At 39.2% G+C, this 19,899-nt stretch overlaps 1 protein-coding gene across 3 annotated transcripts in view; it reads left to right on the top strand.

The window, feature by feature from the left end:
* The window catches only part of SCEL (sciellin), a 240,374-nt gene that overhangs the window by 141,452 nt on the left and 79,023 nt on the right, over positions 1–19,899 (top strand). For all 3 annotated transcript variants that reach the window (XM_059902796.1, XM_059902794.1, XM_059902795.1), the window contains exons 9-10: positions 154–234; positions 9,548–9,613. In XM_059902796.1, the coding sequence (XP_059758779.1) occupies positions 154–234; positions 9,548–9,613 (147 nt within the window). The remainder of the gene's footprint in view (positions 1–153; positions 235–9,547; positions 9,614–19,899) is intronic.

Here is a 19,899-nt window from a genome sequence, read left to right on the forward strand (position 1 = left end):
TTTTCTGTTGTTGCTCTTTCATGCTCAAGTGAAATATTTTGTGATGGATTCAGAGCAGGTGGGAATACGAGTAGATTATAAGACCTTTCAAAGTTGCGGTAGAGTGGAAAAGTGTCAGGAATGTGATCATTGTTTGTTCTTGTGATGAAACAGGCAACCTGGAGGTCTGTTCAGTGCAAATGCCACCAACACCCCAGCTTCCAACTCTGCTACTACTCCTGTAAAGAAAAAAAGGTATGATGGGCTCGTTGGGACTACCTCTTGCTGCAGTTCCGTAAGGGATTATTCTTTATTAATTTCTGAACCAAATCATCCACCAAGGCCCCCAGGCAGCGTCCAGAAGTTGCTCTGCCCTTCCTCATTATTCCCTCCTCCCCTTCCCAGGGATCCAGTGCCTACTGGTGACTCCTGTCCTCAAACCTCAGTCCTTTCCCTACCACCCACCATCTCCCTTTCAAATATGCCAGCTTTTTTCCCCCGATTTTATTGAGAAATAACTGACATACAACACTGTGTATGTTTAAGGTGTACAGTGTGATGGTTTGATTTACACATATTGTGAAGTGATCACCCCAATAGGTTTAACTGATATCCACCTATCATCTCATATAACATCCTTATGTCAATAAAAAGAAAAGAAAAAAATTCTCCTTTTGATGAGAACTCTTAGGATCTATCCTCTTAACAACTTTCCTATATATCATACAGGAGTGTTAACTATAGTCATCATGTTATACTTTACATCCCTAGAACTTATTTATCTTATAACTCCATTGTCCTTTGTTGAATGATATTTTAAATGGATATAAAATAAATGGGTCTAAAGGGCAAAAAACCCAAAAGGGTAAGTTTGTACCTTTTGCCCACCTTCCTCCAATCCACCTGATTCCCCTGCCTCTGGTGACCACAAATCTGATCTCTTTTTCAAGTATGCTGTCTTAGGGTCTTGAATAACTAGGTAATGTTTTGATGACGGAGCTCAGATATTAAAGGGCAAGCTACTTCAGGTAATACATTTTAACAGAGTGCTACTACAGGGAGTTCCTGCCCTGTGTGTCATAACTGCAGTGTGGCCACGTGTCACCATGCTCCTGAAACCAGCCTGTGTCTTGGATGCCTCCGCTGCTCTGTGCATTGTGCTACTTCCAAGTACAGAGTCAAAGGCCACGTCTTGAGGCCTCAGTCTGTGTTCTTGTGGTCATTCCTCTTTCAGCTTCCCCTGCGTGGCCTCCCATTTTTGCCTGTGCTAATAATTTCCACTTATCTAGTAGGCATGGAGGAGGAGCTAGACCTTTGGTGGTGCAATATTCTTCATGTGACAAAATGTGATGGTGGAAGTGAGTTTTGCATGTTGAAGAGAACACTGTGCCGGTGAATCACGATGCAGATGGAAAACAAGCATTCGTGAACCTCTGTGCTTTTGAAATTTTCTTATTTTCTTTGCCTGCTCCTAGGACTATGTCTGGTATAGGGTAGCTGCTCAGTCTTTGTTGATGGGCTGTCTGACGGTCATGGTGCTGCTATAGTCCTCCTGGAGAGAAATGACTGATTCTATTTTCTCCTGCAGTCAGAATTTTGGTTGCATCTACAGTCTCAGAAACTACGATCACCTTTCTCTTAGACCCAAATTTCATATCCCCGCCCCACCCGATTCTTTGTCTGTTGAGAAAGGTTGGAAGGGAAACTTAAGGTCAGTTAGTTCAATCTCCTACCCAGTGCAAGAATCTTTCCTCTGACAGGTTAGGCATAATTCAGGACCACTGAAGCCCCCAATATGACTCTCACTTTTGTGATATGCCTTGACTAGCTCTCAGGGATTGCAATGAGCTGAAATCTGCTTTGATTTACTCCCATCCCACCTTAGTTCAGTCCTGTGATGCCTCAGAGAATAGATCAGCTTCAAGAATTTAAAGGACTCTCCTGTCCTTATCCCTTACTTTCCTTCTCTAGGCTATATTACTCTCCTCTGAACAGCTTCATTTTTGATCCTTAACTTAGTCTTTTTGACAGAGTCCTTAGCTATCTCTACCAATTAAAATTATGTCCTGGTAATGTGAAGACATCTTTCTAATTGGATATATATGTGTGTGTATATATACACACACACACACACACACACACACACACACATATATATATATGCATCTATATAAAATTGAGGTTAGCATTGCTGTTCATTTATATTTTCAATATTCTTACTTGTCAGAGTGTCCTATCATACAGTTTTTCTTTAAAACCGTATTTTGAGTAGAGCATAAGATTGTTGTTATTTTTATTATGAAATGTTTCAGAAATGCAGAAAAATAAAGACAAAGAGAGGTGTTTTGATGATAAGCAACGATGAAGTTACCATCTAGATTCAACAAAAGTTATTATTTTCCAGATTTCCTTCAGACTTTTTTTTTTTAACATCTTTATTGGAGTATAATTGCTTTACAATGGTGTGTTTGTTTCTGCTTTGTAACAAAGTGAATCAGCTATACATATACATATATCCCCATATCTCTTCCCTCCTGCGTCTCCCTCCTTCCCACCCTCCCTATCCCACCCCTCTAGGTGGTCACAAAGCACCGAGCTGATCTTCCTGTGCTATGCGGCTGCTTCCCACTAGCTATCGGTTTTACACTGGGTAGTGTATACATGTCCATGCCACTTTCTCACTTTGTCCCAGCTTACCCTTCCCCCTCCCCATGTCCTCAAGTCCATTCTCTAGTAGGTCTGTGTCTTTATTCCCGTCCTGTCCATAGGTTCTTCATGACCATCTTTTTTTTTGATTCCATATATATGTGTTAGCATATGGTATATATTTTTGTCTTTCTGACTTAACTTCACTCTGTATGACTGACTCTAGGTCCATCCACCTCACTACAAATAACTCAATTTCGTTTCTTTTTATGGCTGAGTAATACTCCATTGTATATATGTGCCACATCTTCTTTATCCATTCATCTGTCGATGGACACTTAGGTTGCTTCCATGTCCTGGCTATTGTAAATAGAGCTGCAATGAACATTGTGGTACATGATTCTTTTTGAATTACGGTTTTCTCAGGGTATATGCCCAGTAGTGGGATTGCTGGGTCATATGGTAGTTCTATTTTTAGTTTTTTAAGGAACCTCCATACTGTTCTCATAGTGGCTGTATCAATTTACATTCCCACCAACAGTGCAAGAGGGTTCCCTTTTCTCCACACCCTCTCCAGCATGTATTGTTTGTACATTTTTTGATGATGGCCATTCTGACTGGTGTGAGATGATATCTCATTGTAGTTTTGATTTGCATTTCTCTAATGATTAATGATGTTGAGCATTCTTTCATGTGTTTGTTGGCAATCTGTATATCTTCTCTGGAGAAATGTCTATTTAGGTCTTCTGCCCATTTTTGGATTTGGTTGTTTTTTTGATGTTGAGTTGCATGAGCTGCTTGTAAATTTTGGAGATTAATCCTTTGTCAGTTGCTTCATTGGCAAATATTTTCTCCCATTCTGAGGGTTGTCTTTTGGTCTTGTTTATGGTTTCCTTTGCTGTGCAAAAGCTTTTAAGTTTCATTAGGTCCCATTTGTTTATTTTTGTTTTAATTTCCATTTCTCTAGGAGGTGGGTCAAGAAGGATCTTGCTGTGATTTATGTCATAAAGTGTCTGCCTATGTTTTCCTCTAAGAGTTTTATAGTGTCTGGCCTTACATTTAGGTCTTTATTCCATTTTGAGTTTATTTTTGTGTATGGTGTTAAGGAGTGTTCTAATTGCATTCTTTTACATGTAGCTGTCCAGTTTTCCCAGCACCACTTATTGAAGAGGCTGTCTTTTCTCCATTGTGTATTCTTGCCTCCTTTACCAAAAATTAGGTGACCATATGTGCGTGGGTTTATCTCTGGGCTTTCTATCTGGTTCCATTGATTTATATTTCTGTTCTTGTGCTGGTACCGTACTGTCTTGATTACTGTAGCTTTGTAGTATAGCTGAAGTTCAGGAGCCTGATTCCTCCAGCTCCGTTTTTCTTTCTCAAGGTTGCTTTGACTATTCGGAGTCTTTTGTGTTTCCATACAAATTGTGAAATTTTTTGTTCTAGGTTTGTTCTAGGTCTGAAAAATGCCATTGGTAGTTTGATAGGGATTGCATTGAATCTGTAGATTGCTTTGGGTAGTAGAGTCATTTTCACAATGTTGATTCTTCCAGTTCAGAAACATGGTATATCTCTCCATCTGTTTGTATCATCTTTAATTTCTTTCATCAGTGTCTTATAGTTTTCTGCATACAGGTCTTTTGTCTCCTTAGGTAGGTTTATTCCTAGGTATTTTATTCTTTTTGTTGCAATGGTAAATGGGAGTGTTTCCTTAATTTCACTTTCAGATTTTTCATCATTAGTGTATAGGAATGCAAGAGATTTGTGTGCATTAACTTTGTATCCTGCTACTTTACCAAATTCATTGATTAGCTCTAATAGTTTTCTTGTAGCATCTTTAGGATTCTCTATGTATAGTATCATGTCATCTGCAAACAGTGACTGCTTTACTTCTTCTTTTCTGATATGGGTTCCTTTTATTTCTTTGTCTTCTCTGATTGCTGTGGCTAACACTTCCAAAACTATGTTGAATAATAGTGGTGAGAGTGGGCAACCTTGTCTTGTTCCTGATCTTAGTGGAAATACTTTCAGTTTTTTACCATTGAGGAGGTGTTGGCTGTGAGTTTCTCATATATGACCTTTATTATGTTGAGGTAAGTTCCCTCTATGCCTACTTTCTGGAGGGTTTTTATCATAAATGGGTGTTGAATTTTGTCAGAAGCTTTTTCTGCCTCTATTGAGATGATCATATGGTTTTTATTCTTCAGTTTATTAATATTGTTTATCACATTGATTGATTTGCATATATTGAAGAATCCTTGCATTCCTGGGATAAACCCCACTTGATCATGGTGTATGATCCTTTTAATGTGCTATTGCGTTCTGTTTGCGAGTATTTTGTTGAGGATTTTTGCATCCATGTTCCTCAGTGATACTGACCTGTAGTTTTCTTTCTTTGCGACATCTTTGTGTTGTTTTGGTATCAGGGTGATGGTGGCCTCGTAGAATGAGTTTAGGAATGTTCCTCCCTCTGCTATATTTTGGAAGAGTTTGAGAAGGATAGTTGTTAGCTCTTCTCTAAATGTTTGATAGAATTCTCCTGTGAAGCCATCTGGTCCTGGGCTTTTGTTTGTTGGAAGATTTTTAATCAGTTTCAATTTCAGTGCTTGTGACTGGTCTGTTTATATATTCTATTTCTTCCTGGTTCAGTCTTGGAAGGTTGTGCTTCTCTAAGAATTTGTCCATTTCTTCCAGGTTGTCCATTTTATTGGCATATAGTTGCTTGTAGTAATCTCTCATGATCCTTTTTATTTCTGCAGTGTCAGTTGTTACTTCTCCTTTTTCATGTCTAATTCTGTTGATTTGAGTCTTCTCCCTTTTTTTCTTGATGAGTGTGGCTAATGGGTTATCAATTTTGTTTATCTTCTCAAAGAACCAGCTTTTAGTTTTATTGATCTTTGCTACTGTTTCGTTCATTTCTTTTTCATTTTTTTCTCATCTGATCTTTATGATTTCTTTCCTTCTGCTAACTTTGGGGATTTTTGGTCTTCTTTCTCTAATTGCTTTAAGTGTACAGTTAGGTTGTTTATTTGAGAAGTTTCTTAAGGTAGGATTGTATTGCTATAAACTTCCTTCTTAGAACTGCTTTTGCTGCATCCCATAGGTTTTGGGTTGCTGTGTTTTCATTGTCATTTGTTTCTAGGTATTTTTTGATATCCTCTTTGATTTCTTCAGTGATCTTGGTTATTTAGTAGTGTAGTGTTTAGCCTCCATGTGTTTGTATTTTTTACAGATTTGTTCCTGTAACTGATATCTAATCTCACAGCATTGTGGTCGGAAAAGATAATTGATATGATTTTAATTTTCTTAAATTTGCCAAGGCTTGATTTGTGACCCAAGATATGATCTATCCTGGAGAATGTTCCATGAGCACTTGAGAAGAAATTGTATTCTGTTGTATTTGGATGGATTGTCCTATAAATAACAATTAAGTCCATCTTGTTTAATGCATCATTTAAAGCTTGTGTTTCCTTATTTATTTTCATTTTGGATGATCTGTCCATTGGTGAAAGTGGGGTGTTAAGTCCCCTACTATGATTGTGTTACTGTCGATTTCTCCTTTTATGACTGTTAGCATTTGCCTTATGTATTGAGGTGCTCCTATGTTGGGTGCCTAAATATTTACAGTTGTTATATCTTCTTCTTGGATCGATCCCTTGATCATTATGTAGTGTCCTTCTTTGTCTCTTGTAATAGTCTTTATTTTAAAGTCTATTTTGTCTGATATGAGAATTGCTACTCCAGCTTTCTTTTGATTTCCATTTGCATGGAATATCTTTTTCCATCCCCTCACTTTCAGTCTGTATGTGTCCCTAAGTTTGAAGTGGGTCTCTTGTAGACAGCATATATACTGGTCTTGTTTTTGTATCCATTCAACCAGTGTATGTCTTTTGGCTGGAGCATTTAAACCATTTACATTTAAGGTAATTATCGATATGTATGTTCCTATTACCATTTTCTTAATTGTTTTTGGTTTTTATTGTAGGTAAAAATTTTCCTTCTCTTGTGTTTCCTGCCTGAAAAAGTTCCTTTAGCATTTGTTGTAAAGCTGGTTTGGTGGTGCTGAATTCTCTTAACTTTTGCTTGTCTGCAAAGCTTTTAATTTCTCTGTGGAATCTGAATGAGATCCTTGCTGTGTAGGGTAATCTTGGTTCTTCCCTTTCATCACTTTAAATATGTCCTGCCACACCCTTCTGGCTTGCAGATTTTCTGCTGAAAGATCAGCTGTTAACCTTATGGGGATTCTCTTGTATGTTATTTGTTGTTTTTCCCTTGCTGCTTTTAATATTTTTTCTTTGTATTTAATTTTTGGTAATTTGATTAATATGTGTCTTGGCATGTTTCTCCTTGGATTTATCCTGTATGGGACTCTCTGCACTTCCTGGACTTGATTAACTCTTTCCTTTCCCATATTAAGGAAGTTTTCAACTATAATGTCTTTAAATATTTTCTCAGTCCCTTTCTTTTTCTCTTCTTCTTCTGGGACCCCTATAATTCCAATGTTGGTTCATTTAATGTTGTCCCAGAAGTCTCTGAGACTGTCCTCAATTCTTTTCATTCTTTTTTCTTTATTCTGCTCTGCAGTAGTTATTTCCACTATTTTATCTTCCAGGTCACTTATCCGTTCTTCTGCCTCAGTTATTCTGCTATTGATTCCTTCTAGAGAATTTTTAATTTCATTTATTATGTTGTTCATCATTGTTTGTTTCCTCTTTGGTTCTTCTAGGTCCTTGTTAAACGTTTCTTGTATTTTCTCCATTCTATTTCCAAGATTTTGGATCATCTTTACTATCATTATTCTGAATTCTTTTTCAGGTGGACTGCCTATTTCCTCTTCATTTGTTTGGTGTGGTGGGTTTTTACCTTACTCCTTCATCTGCTGTGTGCTTCTCTGTCTTCTTATTTTGCTTAACTTACTGTGTTTGGGGTCTCCTTTTCACAGGCTGCAGGTTCGTAGTTCCCATTGTTTTTCATGTCTGCCCCAAGTGGCTAAGGTTGGTTCAGTGGGTTGTGTAGGTTTCCTGTTGGAGGGGACTAGTGCCTGTGGTCTGGTGGATGAGGCTGGATCTTGTCTTTCTGGTGGGCAGGTCCGCATCTGGTGTTGTGTTTTGGGGTGTCTGTGACCTTATTATGATTTTAGGCAGCCTCTCTGCTAATGGATGGGGTTGTGTTCCTGTCTTGCTAGTTGTTTGGCATGGGGTGTCCAGCACTGTAGCTTGCTGGTCGTTGAGTGGAGCTGGGTCTTGGCATTGAGATGGAGATTTATGGGAGATTTTCGCTTTTTGATATTACATGGAGCTGGGGGGGGGTCTCTGGTGGACCAGTGTCCTGAACTTGGCTCTCCCACCTCAGAGGCACAGACCTGACACCCATTTGGAGCACCAAGACCCTGTCATCCACATGGAAAAAGAGAAAAAGGGAAAAAAATATATATATATATCGTTGCTCCCAAAGTTCACCATCTCAATTTGGGATGATTCGTTGTCTATTCAGGTATTCCACAGTTGCAGGGTACATCAAGTTGATTGTGGATATTTAATCCGCTGCTCCTGAGGCTGCTGGGAGAGATTTCCCTTTCTCTTCTTTGTTCGCACAGCTCCTGGGGTTCAGCTTTGGATTTCAGCCCGCTCCTGCGTGTAGGTCGCCTGAGGGTACCTGTTCCCTACTCAGAGAGGACGGGGTTAAAGTAGCATCTGATTAGGGGGCTCTGGCTCACTCAGGCCGGGGGGAGGGAGAGGTACTGAATACGGAGAAAGCCTGCGTGAAAGAGGCCGGTGTGACACTGCACCAGCCTGAGGCGCACCGTGTGTTCTCCTGGGGAAGTTGTCCCTGGATCACGGGACCCTGGCAGTGGCAGGCTGCACAGGTTCCCAGGAGGGCAGGTGTGGATAATGACCTGTGCTTGCACACAGGCTTCATGGTGGCGGCAGCAGCAGCCTTAGCGTCTCATGCCCGTCTCTGGGGTCCACGCTGATAGCCATGGCTCGCGCCGTCCCTGGAGCTCGTTTAGGCGGCACTCTTAATCCCCTCTCCTCGCGCACCAGGAAACAATGGTCTCTTGCCTCTTCGGCAGCTCCAGACCTTTTCCCAGACTCCCTCCCAGCTAGCTGTGGCGCACTAGCCCCCTTCAGGCTGTGTTCACGCAGCCAACCCCAGTCCTCTCCCTGGGATCCGACCTCTGAAGCCCGAGCCTCAGCTCCCAGCCCCCGCCCGCCCCGGCGGGTGAGCAGACAAGCCTCTCGGGCTGGTGAGTGCTGCTCGGCACCGAGCCTCTGTGCGGGAATCTCTCCGCTTTGCCCTCCGCACCCCTGTGGCTGCGCTCTCCTCCGTGGCTCTGAAGCTTCCCGCCTCCGCCACCCGCAGTCTCCACCCGCGAAGGGGCTTCCTAGTGTGAGGAAACTTTTCCTCCTTCACGGCTCCCTCTCACTGGTGCACGTCCCGTCCCTATTCTTTTGTCTCTGTTTTTTCTTTTTTCTTTTGCCCTACCCAGGTACGTGGGGAGTTTCTTGCCTTTTAGGAAGTCTGAGGTCTTCTGGCAGCGTTCAGTAGGTGTTCTGTAGGAGTTGTTCCACATGTAGATGTATTTCTGATGTATTTGTGGGGAGGAAGGTGATCTCCGCATCTTACTCTTCCGCCATCTTGAAGCTCCTCCCCCAGATTTCTTTTTAAAGAAATGTCTACATTGTTTAGTGTCAAAGGAAATGGGAAAAAGGGGTTTACTTTGGGGAGCAAATAGCCTGGAATATAGACAGTTACTTCCTATGGCAGGAAGTAAATAGTTTTCATTTTATTTCCAAGACCTTGTAGGAAAGTCATCTTATTGCCTTTTTAACTGTCAATTTATTTTCAGCTTTTCCTGGTAGACATGTGGGTGGGGTCAAGCCTTTCAAGCACCATGTTTATAATTGATGTCTTTTCTTAACAGGCAGTCCTGGTTTCCACCGCCCCCTCCAGGTTATAAGGCCGCCCCAAGCACAGGAGCGAGGGGAAGGTAAGGGAAAGGTGTAAGAGGTAATTGAGATGTAATTTGATGGAAGAATATGTTAGATATTGACAACGTATAATTGTGGATGCTTTGGAATAAACTGGAGGCAATTTTGTGAACTCTGAGCACTGAATAAGACAGTGCCCAGTGAAAGTGAGGTCAGGAGACATGTGCCCCTGGTAGGAAATCTGACAAGATTTGAGGAGTAAGTGCCTGTATTTTTAGTTTGCTAAGGGTTGCTGTAACAAAGTACCATAAAGTGGGTAGCTTAAAAGAAATTTATTGTCTTACAGTTCTGGAGGCTAGAAGTTCAAGATCAAGGTGTCAGCAGGGTTCCTTCTGAGGGTTGTGAGAGGGGATCTGTTCCACCCTTTCTCCTGGCTTCTGGTGTTTTCCTAGCAATCTTTGGCGTTCCCTAGTTTGTATAAGCACCATCCCAATCTCTGCCTTCATCTTTACGTGGTGTTCTCCCTGTGTGCGTGTCTGTGGCCAACTTTCCCCTTCTTACAATGACACCAGTCATATCAGATATGGGGCCCAACCACCTCTGGTATGATCTCATCCTAACTTAACTACTTACGTCTGCAATGACCCTATTTCCAAATTAGGTCACATTCTGAGGCACTGAGGGTTAGGACTCCAACACATGAATTTGGAGAGGACATAATTCAGTCCATAAGGGTAGCAGAGGACAGAACAGAGGCAAACACTAGTTGGTGGTGCTCCAGTGTGGGCTCCTGGTGCACAGCGATTTTTGGCTATGGCGAGCCTAGATGTCTGGATGGGAATAGGTATGGCAAGTTCTTCGTAAACTTTAAGTGACAGATGAGTGGGGGTTTTTTTGTTTGTTTGTTTTTGTTTTGTTTTGCTTTTTTTTTTACTTTTTTGTTGTTGTTGAGAGCAATAGTTACAGGTAAAATTACAGAGCATGAGGAAGACACCTTGTTCTACAATTTCCATGCTGGGAATGTCAACAACTATGTAACTTAATAAATATTTAATAAGTGATTACTGTATGCCAGATATCGTTCTAGGATCTTCGGAGATATCAGTGAACAAAACACGGAGCCTGCATTTGAGCCTTCAAAGAAGTAGACACAAGTGTAGGACTCCCATAATCGATGTCATCACTAACACTCGAAGGAAAATAGGTCTCCTAGCTGGTTTTGCTTTAGGGTATCCAAAATTGTTTTTATGTCATCAACCCCTAGATTATCTTCACCAAATATTTCCATGTTTAAATGGGCTTTATTGTCCCAGTTCAACAACTGGAAAAGAGTTATGAAACAGTGTGCTTGTTTCATATGAGATTGTTTTATTTCCAAAAGTTTTCATCTGTTGCACAGGCTTTTAATGTCCTTTTATTTCCAAATAATAGGAATATTTGGAATAGGAATATTCCAAATAATAGGAATATTTGGAAATAAATGTCTTATAATTTAAGTTGAATCTGTAAGGACATAAATAAATTTTAGTTGACTAATAGACACAGAGAGCTCAAGTTGTCTTGTTCATACTTCTGGCTGCATCTGCATGTATGTGTGTGTACATATGTATTTATTATATGTGTATAACACATATATAAAATTATTGAACATGTTGAACAATCACAACTTGGAATTACATTCACCTTTTAAAATACTTTCTTTTAAAACCTGTTCATCTACGGGTGATTTACAATTATATGAATTGCCAAATATGGATTATATTTCTAGTTTAAAACCTCCTTTCTCCTCAGGCTGTGTTTAGCTATTTCTCCATGAGTGATACCTTTCATAGAGCTACCTAAGTGGGAAAATATTAACTACGGGTTTTGCTATTTACTATTGTAAGATAATACTGTAAGATCCATCCATTTTTTTCTTGATAGACAGTAACTGACACTTAGAAATATTTATCACTTATTTCCAAAATAACTTGTTATTTTTATCTTCTATTTATTATTCCATTATTAATGTAAATCATCATCATAATAAGCAACTGTTTATATAACTGTGTAAAGATACAAAAGGATTATTCATGAGCTAACATCTCATGTGTTCAATGCCCATTCAGCTGTGGATCTCTGTTTGCACAGAACTGATAGTGCTTAGCTATATGCCCTTCCGATTTATTCATAGCTGGATGTGATTTACATGGAAGATAAAATAAGTTACAATGCTCCTATTTCTGATTCTTGGATCAGATCCCTAGCACCGGAACTAAGGGAGAGGGAAGATTATTGGGTAAGGTTGGTGAATTTAGATATCCATTCCTTTTTTAGAGTCACAGATTATTAATATAATGGCTAAACTGAAAGACTTCTCTTCAAGGATCAGAGCTAAGGTCATGCCAAGCTTTCAGGGGAAGGAGAGAATAATAACAATATAGCAATGCCTTTGATTTCTAAAGTGCTTTTCTTTGGAAGAGCTCAAAGTACAATTTCTGTTTCTCACCTTTAATGTCAGTGCATTCTCAGGGCTGAGAAATAGGCTTTTTAGTAAAAGCTGAAAAATAGAAGCAATTATTAAATGATGAAAGGAAGCAAAGGCTTCAAAAAGAGATCTTTGTCCCCAGAAGAACAAAAAGAAAATGAAAATAGGTCAAAAACAGATAAAAATGGAGGACTACGATTTTTATTACTCACTAATAGCTCAATGCTAAGCTTATTTCCCTTCAACCTTTGCTTATTCACTGGTCTCCTTCTCCCTTCTCTTCCCTTCCTATCTTATGCAAAAGAATTTCCCCTTAATACCAACACTCTCACTCTCATTTCTGTTCTTCATTTTGTGAACCTTCATTTTTTCCATCACCTAATCTTTCCCAGAGATTTCATTTTCTCCTACACACCCATTCCCAATCATTACAGGAATGGGTCATTTTCCCAAACTTTGTTCCCCCTTGACCTCTCCATGATCTTTGATACCATGGACCATCCCATCCATCCCTCAGTTGTTCCTTTCTTGACTTACATAGTGTGGAAGAACCAAACTTAGTTGTGTTTGGATTAAAATCTATTACAGGCATGATATAAGCTGTACCCAAAGGGTCTTAAGCTTTTTTATCAACAGAAGAACCCATGATATCACACTGTTATCTATATTTATATGTATATCTATACCTATGACTCTGTAAGTCTGTGTTTATGTCTATATGTATTTCTACATCGACATCTACGTGTAATTCTCTCTATATAATTAACATAAGGTTGGTGAGTTCAACTAGAGATTAAATGAGCGTATTTAATTTTCTAAAATAACCATATCTTATAGCTAAAGAAGAAAAAAAGCAATATTTTTTTAATGATTGAGCAACAAATAAAATGAATTTTTACTTCACTGAGTTGATAGTAAACTTATAAAATTCACTACTAGAAAGGTTGGGCAGGAAACATAATTGAATTATAAGAAGGTCAAAATAAGTATTATGAAATTATATTATACAAACTACATAAAAACTTGGGAAATTATGATGTTATAATTTTAAAAAGAAAAAACAGAATTAAAATTAAATGCATATCACAAATACAGTAATATAAAAATATGGAAGCTTGGGACAAAAGATAGAGGGATTTATAAAAATGAAAATAATTGTGGTTAAGATTTTTTTTTCACATTTTTAAATTGGATTTTTTTATTAGTTATCTATTTTATATGTATTAGTGTATATATGTCAATCCCAATCTCCTAATTTATCCCACCCCACGAAAAAAAGCAATTTCTTAAAACAAGTATCATTTTATGTATGAAATACATTAGTCTTGCAATAAGAGGGTTAAGATCTGGGAGATCAAACAAAATTTTGGAGTTAAAAGTCAAATATCTTTGAAAGCCTCTTGCTCCCTTTTTGATAAAACAAGATTAAAGAGAGAAGCTGTAATTCATGATAGTAAGACATAGCAGGTAAAGTTCTGAGCTTAAATAAAACTTTTTCTAGCTGATTTCATGCACCTTGGTCATTGGATGTAAATGTTCTCTGATCTTCTCTTCCTTCTCTTATTGAGAAGGGAAAGCACCAACATAGTGTTTTGAATGACCAACCTGTGTCAACAAGATTATTTCCTCTGAAATCATCTTTTCAAATACCATCAGCACCTGTAATTTCTTTTCATTTTAATCAGGGCTGAATCAAGCTTTAGCGTTATAATTTTTGTTCCTCATTACATTGATCTGTCTCTCCTACCTATATGATCAAACCCCTGCTTCACTGTTTCCCCCCCTCTTCCATGTTCAAATCCCTTTCATCTTAAAAAACAGCCTCTAAAAATTAATAACCTAATCTCATAAATCTGTTTAACTGGCACCCTGTCTCTCCATCACAGTCAAATTTCTCAGAAGAGTTGATGACACTGGCCACCTTCATTTTCTGGTTCCTACCATTAGTTCATGGAAACAACTCTCCCCAAGGTCACTAATGACCTTGCTGATACATTCTTGTTGACATATCCGTCCCTATGACTAACTGACCTTTCAAAAGGTGCCACTGGCTATTCATGCCTTTAAAAATCTTGTCTCTCATTGTCTTCTGAAACCATCCTTCTCCCACAAACCCCAACACACTCCCGGGTTGTTTGTTGTTGTTGTTTGTTGTTGTTGTTTACAGGCATACCTTGTTTAATTTCACTTTGCTTTATTGTGCTTTGCAGATACTGTGTTTTTTACAAATTGAAGTTTTGTGGGGACCCTGTGCATTAGAGCCGTTTTTCCAAAAGCATTTGCTCACTTCACGTCTCTGTGTCACATTTTGATAATTCTCACAATATTTCAAACTTTTTTGTTATTATTGTATTTATTATGGTGATCCATGATCAATGACCTTTGATGTTGATGTTACAAAAAGATTGTGACATGCTGAAAGCTCAGACGATGGTTAGCATTTTTTAGCAATACAGTATTTTTAATTAAGGTGTGTACATCATTTTTTTAGACATAATGCTATTGCACACTTAATAGACTACAGTGTAGTGTAAACATACCTTTGATATGTGTTGGGAAATCAAAAAACTAGTTGTGACTTGCTTTATTGTGATATTCACTTTATTGAAGTGATCTGGAATTGAACCCACAATATCTCTGAGGTGTGCCTATATTTCTCTAGCCATTCTATCTCAGCTGCCTTTGCTACCTCACCATCCTCTACCAAGCCCTTAAATGTTGATGTTCCTAAAGACTTAATATCCCTCTTCTCTTCTTGTTCAGTGCTCTGCCTTTTGACACATCATCCATGCCCATGGCTTCAGCGGCCACTTGTATGCTCCTGACTCCTTCGTTTATATCCACTCCACACCTTGTCTCTGAGTTACCTTTGGTTAGTCAACTGCCTACTTGACACCTTCACTTAAATATCCCAAAAGTATTGCAGACTCAACAGGTTCAAAATGAAATTCATAATTCTCCTCACTAACCTTGTCCTCTATCTCAATAACACTATCCTTCAGTCAATTGATGTCCTTGAAATCTTGAAGTCTTTTTTATACCTTTCTCTCCTTAACCACCAATATCCAATCCATCAGCAAATCCTGTCAAGTTACCTCCCAAATGCCTCTTGAATCTACATACCTCTCTCCATTTATATCATCATATCTACCCTGAACTACAACAATAGCTACCTAAATATTCTCCCTTTATTCACCCTGATATCCACTCCCCTAATCTCTTGCCTACACAGTTGCCAGACTGATATTTTTAGAAGGATAATTGGAGCATATCACCCTCCTAAATAAAAATATGACTCTTCATTGTTCTTAGAATAAAGACCCAAATCCTTAGCATTAACTGCCTGTCCTTACTTCCCTTCCATCCCTCGTCATTCCCCCTTGCCCTCTGTTCCAGTCACTTAATCTGTGTTAAATGTGCTGTACTTCCACCTTCTACAGCCCCTTAGCATATAAGGTTTCCTCTGCCCGGTATGCTGTCTTCTCCCCCATCCAGGGCACTATGTTCTTGGGGCCATGTTTTGATCCGATCTCTCTTCAAATTGGCACTTCTGACTGATCTCTGTTCTGTTCTTTTTTCTCCACATTAACTCAGACATTGAGGATGGCAGCTTCTTTTCCTTGATTTGTCCAAATACCATTTGCATTAATGTTTAAATAAAGATATGGGATGTTGGGAGTAGCAACACATTGTAAAAGCGCAGACCAAACGATATAAAATGTAGTTTTAGAAATTCCTGTTTGTAAGTTCTTTGGCCACTCCTGTAATTGACCATTTCTCATTGGTTGACATTTCTCTACAAGCCTGACCCTGTTGCTATTTTGCTCAGCAGCCCCCCTTCTTCTTTCTTCCATCTCTCTTTTTCTCTTTTTCACTTTCCTTTCTTCGTCTCTCCCCTCTAACCCCCACCCCCTAAATTCTTATTAATTACTTATGCCTGGTAGTTTAGTTGTCTTTTGCTGTCCCAGGCTATCCTCAGAGAATCTCATCCTCACAACCATACACAATGACATATCCACTCTTTGGGAGGTATTATATGCTACCTTTTAAAATAAAATTATTTTCTTGTGTCAAAACAAAATAAACATTCAATCATCCACACTTAAAACACCAAAACTGTCTCCCTTGCTCCCCTTATTCAATAGTCATTGTAGTGAATTCCAGGGACTTCACGGTGCTCATCAAAGAAAAAGGTATGGCCACTGCGGGGTGGGCAGTAGCAAACTAAGTGCTTTGACAGGTTTGCATGGAGAGGGAGTCATTCCCAGCATGAAACCTTCCAAAGATAACAGCACAGGGGCCATAACCCAAAAGGGGAGGAGGGCAAAGGAACTCCTGAGAGAGAGAAGGATCACAGAGGGAGCCTACATGTCTAGGTGTCAATGCTCAGCAGCATGGTGGGCAGTTCCTGGGTCAGAGAACTCTGAAGGGCAGCAGCTTGGAGGATTTTATAGCTCCAAAAGTTGATAATATGGATGCACAGGTAACCATAACAACATCAGCTATGTGATCATGAGAAAAGCATCAACATTTTCTGGGAGCTCTGATGTGGTAGGGAGAGCTTCTAACAGAGGATTCAGGGGAAAGATCCTGAAAGAGGTGTGGGATTTGGGGGAAGCAGAGGAGTTACACAATGCCAGGTTTTCAAGCCCAGGGTGATTTTAAGCATAATGATGCCACCAACCGAGATAGGAAGAAATGGGAGCAGAATTGGGAGTACACAATTGGTCGTAAGAAGCTGAATGTGCATTGGTTTGAGCAAGTGGTCTGGGATACTGAAAGGATGTATTTGTGGAGGTTAATTTCCAAGCAGTGAAAAACGGGAGAGGTGTTTAGGTGAGAGGTTGGTGCCTGAGATCCAGATTTGGAAATGATTCCAAAGATTTTAAATGTAGTATATTCAAAGAGAGGTTACCTATGGAGAAAATACTAAATGAGAAGAAAATGAAAGTTGAAGCATGATGTTTCTACACATCCAATGGTAGAGGAGAAACCGGAAGATAACTAGTGCAATTACGTGGTTAAGGTGAGGTGTGATGAGAGGTAGGCAGGGTGAAGGTAGAGGAGGTGGGTGCATTCTACCATCCAAAACCAGCCCATCCTTCAGAGTCTGGTCTGAATCTTAATTCCTCCACACAGCTTTCTTAGGCCAAAAAGTTGTTTTTAATCCTTTGAACTCAGAAAGTTAGTTTATTGTCTGCAACCCTCACTTGGCAATTAATTGTGCATTACCTTGAAACATTACTTTTTGCAGGCATACTCATCAGCTAGATGGCATCATCTTATAACCCTTTGACTCATCAATAAATTTACCCATAGTAATTTATCAATAAGTACATATTGATTGATTAATTTTAATACATCTTTAATAGGTTCTTTTTTAAAAATCTATTTATTTATTTTTGGCTGTGTTGGGTCTTCGTTGCTGCGCGCGGGCTTTCTCTAGTTGTGGAGAGCGGGGGCTACTCTCTGTTGCAGTGAGCGGTGGCTACTCTTCGTTGCAGTGCGCGGGCTTCTCATTGCGGTGGCTACTTTTGTTGCAGAGCACGGGCTCTAGGTGCATGGCCTCCAGTAGTTGTGTTGCACGGGCTTAGTTGTTCCGCGGCATGTGGGATCTTCCGGGACCAGGGCTCAAACCTGTGTCCCCTGCATTGGCAGGCGGATTCTTAACCACTGCACCACCAGGGAAGCCCAATACATCTTAGTATTTACAAGATAAGGAGTTTCCCTCGACCCGTTATTGTCTCTTTGTCATTAGGCTTTATTCTCTGTGTTTAAGATATGATGACTGTTTAAACATCCCTCTTTCTCTCTCTTTCCAAAACGTTTGTTGAGCTCTGACTATGTGCTAGCAAAGGACTTTGCTAGAGGCCAGGAATACAAAAATGAGTAAGATCCAGTCCCTATTTCAAGAAACTCGAAGTCTGTCAGGGAGTCACTTTGAGACAGGAGTGCCACACATGAAGGCAGGCCCTGACTGAGAGCGGGTCCTGGGGGGTGATAAACACTGAGATTGACATAGCCACAGAATATGGAGCATGGAGAGGGAGGCAATAGAGGATGTGTTTGGGGTACAGTGGGGTCAAAAGAGGACATGCCTGAGGTAAACCTTAAAGAATGAAATAAGAGTAAGCCAGGTGCAGAGGCGAGGTGGGGATGGAGCCATTCCAAGCAGAAAGGAGAGGAGGAACAAAGGTTCTAATGCCAGAGAGCATGGGCTCTGAGCATGTGTGCGCATGCGAGCTCACACATGCTTGCGTCTATTCATGTGTGTAGAACTATGGGATTCCTATCTAAGAGGCATTCTCTGCACTCATCCATTATCAGTTATGTTTAGTGATAGCAGTAAATCCAGTAATTACAAATTCAATGCCATGTAGAAAAATGCCTTTTTGTGTAAGACATTATGGGTAGATATTTGTAATTTGTGATAAGCTTAGGTACCTTTTCAGAAGATTGCTTCTATTTTAAGAGTTAGTGCTTTGCTTTCATGTAATTTGAGCTCTGTGTACTAAAGATTCTGAAATATGTATAAAAGAAAATATACATGTCATCAGTACAGAAATTTAGAAGGTCAGAGCCAGTGAAAGTTTTTCCTTTCCCACTTTTTTCATTTTAAGATTTATCAGAAAGCCTGACACAAAGCAGTTTGTCAGCAAGCACTAGAGTGTGTCTTAATTTTTCAAGTTCTTAAACTTTTTCTCATCTTTGAGTCTTTCAAAAGATTGATAGCATTTGCCAGGGCTTGAGCCAATGGCGTGGATGATAGGTGCCATTCATGAGAGATGCTCAGTCAAATCACAATAAAATATAGACACAGCATTTCTAGGAAGTTGATATTAAAGTTACTTCTGATTTCAGAACCCACCTTTCAATATTGGTATTCTGTTCATGGTAAATTCAAGTGCTTCTGATTCTGTATTTAGGTGACTTAGAGATGCAGTGCTTAAATGGCATATGAAGCTCATTTAAGAAATGCACTGAAGCCCAGTTTAGGCAGTTGTTTAACAGACAATATGAATGTTTATGATGTTACCCATTCTAGTGATTCAGGAGCAATAGTGAAGCCATCACCACCACCAAAAAACCAATGTGTTTTTTTCTGCAGTCATTTCCAAAGACAGAAAAGAAACTATATAATATGTGATAAAATTAAAATAGTGGAAACACACATAGGAAATTATCATATTGTTAAATGCTTGCTACATAATTTCCCATCCATATTTGTTTCAACCTCTTCTCTTTCAGTGGTTTTCACTTCCACGTAGCTGATTGGTAGATTTGAAGGAGGAAAAAAAATCCTGATTGAGAAGTGGGTTGCCATGGCAACCTTGCACTACAATTATATTTTTCTGTCTGTAGCTATAAACGGTAAAATGTAGCCTTTCTAATTATGCTGCAACATTTTTAACTCTGTTGGTACCAAACCTTCTACAAAGTTTGCTGTCACCCTAAATTAAATCATACTATATATTTATCTCTATCTCAACAAAAACCTTCTTGTATTAACTAGAATCTGTTGTGTAAAAATTAGGAGTCTAATACTCTCTGTAAAATGTCAAAGTATAGTGATTTAAAAATCTTATCTGAATCCCTAGAATACACATTATAGACATTCAAAGTAAGTAGAACATTAACCTGAGTCAAGGTTTATTATTTTTGAAAAGTCTTGTTTGAATAGAATGAGGAGAAAGCTAATTCAGAATGTGCTGCTATGAATTCTGCAATACTTGAAAATTTCTGTCCCTCTGTGTCTATTGGCAGCTAAAGTTTGAGCTCTTATAGATCCAACCTGTATTATACTAATTTACATTTTATTAACCACAACTGAATCTACACACATTTAGAAAGCGCAGTATATGAATGTTCAAGGTACTT

Source organism: Balaenoptera ricei, chromosome 18 (genome assembly GCF_028023285.1).
Source record: "Balaenoptera ricei isolate mBalRic1 chromosome 18, mBalRic1.hap2, whole genome shotgun sequence".
Lineage (NCBI taxonomy): Eukaryota > Metazoa > Chordata > Mammalia > Artiodactyla > Balaenopteridae > Balaenoptera > Balaenoptera ricei.